Consider the following 9,737-nt stretch of genomic DNA (forward strand, 5'->3'; position numbering starts at 1 on the left):
ATATCTGAGGTTATTGATATTTCTCCCGGCAATCTTGATTCCAGCTTGTGCTTCTTCCAGTCCAGCGTTTCTCATGATGTATTCTGCATATAAGTTAAATAAGCAGGGTGACAATATACAGCCTTGACGTACTCCTTTTCTATTTGAAACCAGTCTGATGGGATGTACCAACAAAGTATTCTGAGCAGGAATTTCTCCATTCCTCACGGGTGTCATCTGCCACCCTAGAAATTTTCCCATTTGCCTTTGTAACTTAGGTGCTCATACTATTCCTTCTTTTGGACAGATATCTTCCTTACTGACTTGTTCAAGAAATAGAAGTGGTGTGGAGACTACATCTTACCATTCTTATAGCAGTATTCTACATAATCACCATTCGATTTCCTCAGAGGTCCCCCCTACTCCCAGCATCTGCCATTTCTGGGCTTGGGGCATTTTTAGAATACACCATATCTTCTGTAGCAGTCTTATATGCATTTTGGCTTATGGATCCCTTTTTCAACCCTAAACCACCTGTCTCTTATCTTCCTGGGATACACTTAGTTTCTTGTCCACTGAAGATTCCCATTTTGTTTTCTAGCTAGCTTATGGACTTTCCTATTATTTTCATATCTTTATTTCAAATATTTTTGAGATGGAGGTAGAGGCAGCAATTTGTGCTTGACCTAACATCTTGAACAGAATTTCTGTAAAATTTTAACAGCACTAAATAATATGTGAGTATTTTTTGTGTGTGCTCAGTCATGTCCAACTCTTTGCGACCCTGTGGACTATAGTTTGCCAGGCTCCTCTGTCGTGGGATTTTCCCAGCAAGAATACTGGGTGGGTGGCCATTTCCTCCTCCAGGGGATCTTCCAGACTCAGGGATCGACCCCACATCTCCTGCGTCTCCTGCATTGCAGGAAGATTCTTTACTGCTGAACCACTGGGGAATTTTTCCCATTGTTAGATGAGATTTACTCAAAAGCAGAATTTTTACTTTCAAAGTCATCATAAAGATTAATATATTGGTTGTACAATTTACTATAAAGCACTGTTTCATTAAAAGGATGTTTTTAAATTGGTTTTCAAAGATTTTTCTCTCAGTTTTGTAGTCGGTGCAGTTTCTCCTGCTGTTGTTGTCCCTTCCATGCTACATTTGCAAGAAAAGGGATATGGTATTGAGAAAGGCATTCCAACCTTATTAATAGCTGCCAGCAGTTTGGATGACATCTTGGCTATCACTGGATTCAATGCATGCTTCAGCATAGTTTTCTCCTCAGGTAAACAAAACAGCTACCATATAATTCAGTGCTTTCTTTGTTCTTTAAACAAGTTTTCTAGCTTTCCTTCATTTATTGATGAAGACTTTCCAATTTAACATGTTTTTATTCTTCATAGAAAGCTCATTCTAGACCACAAAAGGAATTTCAATGGGTTAAGATACCACTACTTAATACAAATGATTTCCTTTTAATAACCAAATATTCCAATTAATTTTATAATCCATATTATTACCATTTATCTGCTCATTTTGCTTTGGAATTTTATCAGTTTTCAGTAGAAAAATTTAGGCCACAATATTATTAGTGCTACTAATATATCTAGTAGATAATTTGGAGATGTACCTTTCTGGCTATCATTTTAAATAACTGATTGTTCTGTTATTAAGACAACTTAAATGTGTGGAGTGTGGACAACTGTGTGTCCTTTTGGTAGTGATGGGACAAGATCCTGTACCAATTCTAAATCCCAGGGAGACATTAGGTGTTGAATGTCACTCAGTGATTGCAGAAGTGAACATTCCACATTTAATAATACTTTAATTATCTGCCAATATATGAAGTCCAGTCTTCTGAATTATTAACCGAAACACCAAAACATATTAAAGTTGAAAAGTTATATATATATATAGGTTCTCTTAAAATCATAAGATATAAATGACTAAGAAGGAAAAAAGAAAATATAAGAATGAAATCTATTATAGTCATGTGTGCATGTGTGTGCTCAGTCGTGTCTGACTCTTTGTGACTGCATGGACTGTATGTAGCCCAGCGCCAGGCTCCTTAGTCCATGGGATTTCTCAGGCAAGAATACTGGAGTGGGTTGCCATTTCATACTCAAGGGGATCTTCCCAACCCAGAGATCGAACCCACATCACTTGTGTCTCTTTCACTGGCAGATGGATTCTTTACCACTTTGCCACCTGGGAAGACCCCCAGGAATAATATTAATCTTTTGATGTACATCCGCCCAGACTTCTCCTTTTCTCCCTCTCCACGTCTATCTCTAGCTTGCTTTCTCTCCCTCCCAAAATTCTTATAAAATTAATGAACATTAACCATACTTACTTATAACCTGAGTTGTTTTCAATTTAACTGTGTATTATAAACATCTAATTTATTTGTAAATATGTTTCTATGACATTTTTATTGGTTCCATCATATTTGAGTGGCTGCATGACTTTCAACTTGACATGTTGAAAATTTAAATTGACACCACTATCTGCTATTAAAATGCTGGGTTGAACATTTTACAGCTGAATAGTTGTACTTAATATTTTATTAACCTTACAAGAGAAACTGTTAAGTTAAAAAGGATATAACACAATAAGATTTTTGAAATATATTGCCACAATATCATGTCCCACCAGGATACATAAGCATGCCACTTTCTCTTCACCTTCTTCAAAATTAGATATTTAATAGTCCTTTTTACCTTAGCCACTTTGATAGGTCTCTTTAAATGAAGTATTTTGAATACTAGTGATGTTAAATGTTCATGTTTATTGTCTATTATCATTTGGGAATTTCTTAGAGATTACTTTTCTTGAAATATTTTGCCTATATCCTGTAAGCATGTTCATCTTTTGTTTTGATTTGTTAAGGCTCTGGTTGTGCATAAAATTAAGAATGATAAACCATTTGTTTTATATCCTATGCTTTTTGTAATTTAACTTCATCTCTTTTTTTGCCATTCAGAAGACCTAAATTTTTTATTGTCAGATCTGGCAATCTTTTCCTTCATGACTGATACCAGTCATTCTTTCAAAAAATATTTTTTGTGCTCCTCTTCCATTGCACCAGCTACTGTATCAAATGCTGAGGATAAACAGTGGATAACAGTATTAGTTTTTATTGAGCAATTGCTTGGTACTTGCTGTAAGTTCTGTCGATGTTTCAGCTCAATAATCACAACAGTGCTATGCTCATTTTACTGATAAGGAGACTAAGGAACAGAGATTAAGTAACTTGCTCGAAGTCAGAGATCCAATAAGTAGGGAACCAATAGGGAAATCTGGCAGTCTGACCTCAGACCCACACTTTTAAGTACTATTCTATACTGCCTCCCAACATAGCAGACAGAAAAGGCCATGTAGCCTGTGTTCTCAAGGAAATTATCTTAAACAAATAATTAAGGATGGAATAAATATTACATAGTATAAGATGCTAGGGGAACAGGCTACAGGAGACCAAACCTAATTTGAAGAGGACCAAAAAAGTGAAAACAAGCAGGTACATGCTTAAAAATATCCTCTTCCACCACATGACTGTGTAAAGTGTCTCTTGAAATTTTAAGAGCTCTTTAAGTTTTATTATACACATTAGATCTTCAAAACATCTATATTTTGGAGTTTGGTAGATACTGAGATCTCACTTTACCTGTGGAGTCAATTGGCCCTTTTACCATTATGCAGTATCCTATCTTTATCTCTTGTGACAGTATTTGACCTAAGGTCTGTCTTGTCTGGTAAAAGTATGACTGCCCCTTCTCTCTTTGAGGTACCATTTGCATGGAATATCTTTTTCCATCTTTAAAGTTATAGTAATCTGTTTAAAATGATAGCAACTTCAGTTGCATACAAAAAGTCTACTTTTCTACTCCTCTCTCACCCTCCTCACCTTATGTTACCTGTGCCACAAATTACACATTTTATTGTATATACATTAACATAATTTTATAATTAGTTATTTTTTGTGCTTCTATCTTCAATTCTCTAACAGAATTAAAAGTGATTTCCTCACCACCATTACAGTATTACTGGATTCTTAATTCATCTATCTAACTTTACTGGAGGTTTATGTTTACATGCTTTTATGTTCAGTTCAGTCGCTCAGTCGTGTCCGACTCTTTGTGACCCCATGGACTGTTCATTACCAACTCTTGGAGCTTACTCAAACTCGTGTCCATTGAGTCGGTGTTACCATCCAACCATCTCATTTTCTGACATCCCCTTCTCCTCCCACCTTCAGTCTTTTCCCAGCATCAGGGTCTTTTCAAATGAGTCGGTTCTTTGCATCAGGGGACCAAAGTATTGGAATTTCAGCTTCAGCATCAGTTCTTCCAATGAATACTCAGGACTGATTTTCTTTAGGATGGAGTGGTTGGATCTCCTTGCAGTCCAAGAGACTCTCAAGAGTCTTCTCCAACACCACAGTTCAAAAGCATCAGTTCTTTGGCACTCAGCCTTCTTCATAGTCCAACTCTCAGATCTATACATGACTTCTGGAAAAACCATAGTCTTGATTAGACAGACCTTTGTTGGCAAAGTAATGTCTCTGCTTTTTAATATGCTGTCTACATTGGTCATACCTTTCCTTCCAAGGAGTAAGTATCTTTTAATTTCATGGCTGCTGTCACCATCTGCAGTGATTTTGGAGGCCAAGAAAATAAAATCTGACACTGCTTCCCCATCTATTTTCCATGAAGTGATGGGACCAGATGCCATGATCTTCATTTTCTGAATGTTGAGCCAACCTTTTCACTCTCCTCTTCCACTTTCATCAAGAGGCTCTTTAGTTCTTCTTCACTTTCTGCTATAAGTGTGGTGTCATCTGCATATCTGAGGTTATTGATGTTTCTCCTGGCAATCTTGATTCCAGCTTGTGCTTCTTCCAGCCCAGCATTTCTCATGATGTACTCTGCATATAAGTTAAATAAGCAGGGTGACAATATACAGCCTTGACATACTCCTTTTCCTATTTGGAACCAGTCTGTTGTTCCATGTCCAGTTCTAACTGTTGCTTCTTGACCTGCATACAGATTTCTCAGGAGGCAGGTAGGGTGGTCTTGTATTCTCATTTCTTTAAGAATTTTCCATAGTTTGCTGTGATCCACACAGTCAAAGGCTTTGGCATAGTCAATAAAGCAGAAGTAGATGGTTTTCTGGAACTCTCTCGCTTTTTCAGTGATCCAACTGCTACTGCTGCTAAGTCACTTCAGTCGTGTCCAACTCTGTGTGACCCCATAGACGGCAGCCCACCAGGCTCACCTGTCCCTGGGATTCTCCAGGCAAGAACACTGGAGTGGGTTGCCATTTCCTTCTCCAATGTGTGAAAGTGAAAAGTGAAAGTGAAGTTGCTCAGTCGTGTCCGACTCTTAGCGACCCCATGGAAGGCAGCCTACCAGGCTCCGCCCATGGGATTTTCCAGGCAGGAGTATTGGAGTGATCCAACAGATGTTGGCAATTTGATCTCTGTTCCTCTGCCTAGTCTAAATCCAGCTTGAACATCTGGAAGTTCGTGGTTCACGTACTGTTGAAGCCTGGCTTGGAGAATTTTGAGCATTACTTTGCTAGCATGTGAGAGAAGTGCAATTGTGCGGTAGTTTTGTGTGTTGCTAACATCTTTTTATTTACACTTGAAGGATTCCCTTTAAGATTTCTTGTTAGGCAGGTTTAGTGGTGATGAACTCCATCAACCTTTGTTTATCTGGGGAAGTCTCAATTTCACCTTCGCTTTGGAGGACAGTTTTGTGGGATATTATTCTTGGTTGGCATTTTTTCTTTCAACACTTTGGATATGTCATCCTGCCTTCTTCTGACCTATAAGGTTTCTGCTGTGTAAAGTGTTAGTTGCTCAGTTGTGCATGACCCTTTGTGACCCCCATGGACTGTAGCCCAGTAGGCTCCTCTGTCCATGGAATTCTTTAGGCAAGAATACTGGAAGGGGTTTCCATTTTCTTCTCCAGGGGATTTTCCCAACCCAGGGATCAAACCCAGGTCTCCTGCATTGGAGGCAGATTCTTTACCGTCTGAGCCACCAGGGAAGTTCTTCTGCTCTGTAAGCCTCTGATAATTTTATGGGCATTCTCTTTTATGTGATGGGTTGCTTTTCTCTTGCTGTAACTTTTTAAATGAGCATAAAGCCTTTTAGACTGTATGTTGGTGTTAAGCTGGTGTCTCTGTGGGGGATCACGATTCTGGAGTTCCCGTTCCACTATCATGCTGTTGTCACCCTACACTTCTGCTATTTTTAATGGGAAAATATTTCTAAAATATGTATATTGAGTACCTTTTTGTATTGAGCTGAAAACACAGAGCACAACTAGATTTTTTTGTGTGACTCTAGATCATTTTTTAAAATGTATTACCATAAAACTACGTGTATGCATAAAGCATAAAATGTATTGGAAAATCAGCTGATCCTTGAATAATCCTAGGATTAATCCTGGGATAAATCTTTTTTTATGTTGTTATTATTATTAAATTGTCCTTTTTATGTTTAAATCATTTGCCATAATAGAATAGCAGAGAACAACATTATTAGCCATCCTCTGCCAGTCTCTATGCATTCTTCTACCTGACCTGGTTCTTTTAGGTTGGGTGTATAAGGGGAGAACCACCCCACTCCAGTACTCTTGCCTGGAGAATCCCATGGACGGAAGAGCCTGGTGGGCAGCAGTCCATGGGGTCACACAGAGTCGGCCACGACTGGGCGACTTCACTTTCACTTTTCACTTTCATGTATTGGAGAAGGAAATGGCAACCCACTCCAGTGTTCTTGCCTGGAGAATCCCAGGGATGGGGGTGCCTGGTGGGCTGCCGTCTATGGGGTCACACAGAGTCGGACACGACTGAAGCGACTTAGCAGCAGCAGCACAAGGGGAGAACATTGTGGTTTCTTCTTCGTTTTCTGGCCTATTTATTCAATGAACATTTCTGAGTTGTGTATACATATTAAATCTCTGGAGAGTACACTTTTATCGAATAAATCTGCATGTTTTCATGAGTGTGAACTTTAAAGGTCCATTTTTGTGTATTTATTCTGTAATAACATACCTTTCTTTATGAATCACCTACATTTGATTCCCTACTGTGTTGGCTATATGAAAATACCTCTCTATGACATGTTTTTCTTATTGTGTGCCCTTACAGGTAACATATCTAGTAACGTCCTATCCTCTCTTCGGGATGTAATTCTTGGTGTGCTTTTAGGAATTGTTTTGGGAATGTTTGCTCGACATTTTCCAGGTAGCGATCAGGTAAATAAAAAATAATCTTTATTTGGAAGTACAGTATTAGACATTTCTCTTAAAAATTTGAACTTTTGATCCATGAAATACTTTAATCTTTAGTTTTCTTTCTCCAAAAGTAGCCTCCAATGCCTATTCTCTGCTTAAAACTGAGCATAGTTGTCATTGATCCACGTCAGTGGCCCCAATCTGAAGTCTCTGCTTCCTTATTACACAGAGAATATCAGAAAAATGTACTTAATTCAGAGGAACTTCTCCATTTCGTCCTACTTCTTCTTTCACCAAATTGCTGTTGACTCCTGACTTTTTTTCCTTATCTTTTTCCCGCAGACATTCCATTGAACATTTTGGGGGAAATATATTCCCATTCATTTCTGCATATTTTCTGACTTAAATTCTCTCCCTCTCCCTTTGAATAAGGCAACACTATCAACTCTTTCCTGCTCTAAAAGATATGCCATTACTCTTTGATTTCTGTAACTTCCATCTTAATTTCCCTGTAGTTATTGTTTCAGCTAAAAAGATACTCAGACATTTATTTTTAAGAATTCTTTGGATTTGTTATGTGCAACTACAGATTATATGGGTCTCTTTTCTTTCTCTCTTCTCTTACAGTTAAAGTATTATAACCATTTTACTGACGGTAGTATCAGAGATGTGGCAGAAAATGAAACTTAATAGTTGCAAATTTTGTCACAAGTCTGCTAAAATATGTGGTGAGAAATAAAGTCAAACTTTAGATGTTATTTGATATAGCATATAAAGACATGGTATCAAAGGGTCAGTAATAAATGATAGATAATATAATTATTATATATTTAATGTAAATTAATTTCCAAATATCTGTCTAATTCTAGGGAAAACTTGAAGTGAAGAGAGCATTTTTAATTTTGAGTATGTGTATTTCTGCTGTCTTAGGCAGCCACCGATTTGGTATGAACACAGCTGGAGGATTGTGCGCACTAGTATTGAGTTTTACTGCAGGGACAGGTTGGTCCAAAGAAAAGGTGAATATTTTTATACAAATTTTTTAAAAGATAAAATAACTGCATTTTTTACATCTGAAATGGACATTTAAGAAGTCTTACTCTATTAAAAAATATATGACTTTTAAAAAAATATATGACATTTTGATTCCACTTGTTTGACTTAATATGAATAGAACGCTAGATTTCTGATTAAAAGATAGATATGCAACAAAGGCTTACTGTATATAGCACAGGAAACTATAGTCAATTTCTTGTAATAACCTATAATGGAAAATCATTTGAAAAATTAAATATGTGTATATGTCTAACTGAATCGCCTTGCTGTGTACCTGAAACATTGTAAGTCAACTATACTTCAATAAAATATGTCTATTAAGAAAAAAAACTAAAAAAGAAATATTAATTCTAGGAAGATGTTCCATAAGTTTGTATCTTCAAGGTGAATGAATCAATCAAGGAATAAAATATTCAAGAAAAAGAACTGGAAATACACTAAAATGCAATCAGAAGTTGAGTGATCACATTAGTCTTTTTCCTAAGTTTAATGCAATATGATTATATAACTTATTTTAATTATGCAATTAATATGTGAAACTATGCTCATAAAATATAAAGAATAAGAAGGTACACATATGTAATAAAATGAGAAATACTCCTTTTCCCTCCCTATCCCCAAATATCAAATCCCCTTCCCAGGTCATTTCCTCTAATCACTCCTCTATTTGTAGACATTCCATTTTTTGTTATTACAAACAACACAACCATGAACAGTCATATTCATATGTGGTTTTGCAAATGTATGAATACTTCTGTAGGAATAGATTTCTAGAAATGGAATGACTGAATTTAAAAATGGTACATTTCTATTTTGGTGGTTACTGCCAAATTAGGCTTTCCAGGTAGCACTAGTGGTAAAGAACCGGCCTGCCAGTGCAGGAGACGTGGGACATGCGGGTTCAATTCTTGGGAAAGGAAGATCTCCTGGAGTACGAAATGGCAACCCACTCCAGTATTATTACCTGGAGAATCCTGTGAACAGAGGAGCCTGGTGAGCTATAGTCCATAGGGTCACAAACAGCAGGGCATGACTGAAGTGACTTAGCACATTGCCAAATTATCCCTTAAAAGATTTTATTTATACTATTTACTACACTGGACTGGAAGAAACACAAGCTGGAATCAAGATTGCCGGGAGAAATATCAATAACCTCAGTTATGCAGATGACACCACCCTTATGGCAGAAAGTGAAGAGGAACTCAAAAGCCTCTTGATGAAAGTGAAAGTGGAGAGTAAAAAAGTTGGCTTAAAGCTCAACATTTAGAAAACGAAGATCATGGCATCTGGTCCCATCACTTCATGGGAAATAGATGGGGAAAGAGTGTCAGACTTTATTTTTCTGGGCTCCAAAATCACTGCAGATGGTGACTGCAGCCATGAAATTAAAAGACGCTTACTCCTTGGAAGGAAAGTTAAGACCAACCTAGATAGCATATTCAAAAGCAGAGACATTACTT

At 37.2% G+C, this 9,737-nt stretch overlaps 1 protein-coding gene across 1 annotated transcript in view; it reads left to right on the forward strand.

Moving 5' to 3' along the window:
• Nucleotides 1-9,737, forward strand: part of SLC9B1 (solute carrier family 9, subfamily B (NHA1, cation proton antiporter 1), member 1) — a 69,774-nt gene that overhangs the window by 51,535 nt on the left and 8,502 nt on the right. The window contains exons 7-9 of the mRNA XM_010848273.1: nucleotides 1,087-1,262; nucleotides 7,136-7,242; nucleotides 8,091-8,240. Of these exons, the coding sequence (XP_010846575.1) occupies nucleotides 1,087-1,262; nucleotides 7,136-7,242; nucleotides 8,091-8,240 (433 nt within the window). The remainder of the gene's footprint in view (nucleotides 1-1,086; nucleotides 1,263-7,135; nucleotides 7,243-8,090; nucleotides 8,241-9,737) is intronic.

Source organism: Bison bison, unplaced genomic scaffold (assembly GCF_000754665.1).
Source record: "Bison bison bison isolate TAMUID 2011002044 unplaced genomic scaffold, Bison_UMD1.0 scf7180017864263, whole genome shotgun sequence".
NCBI classification, from domain to species: domain Eukaryota; kingdom Metazoa; phylum Chordata; class Mammalia; order Artiodactyla; family Bovidae; genus Bison; species Bison bison.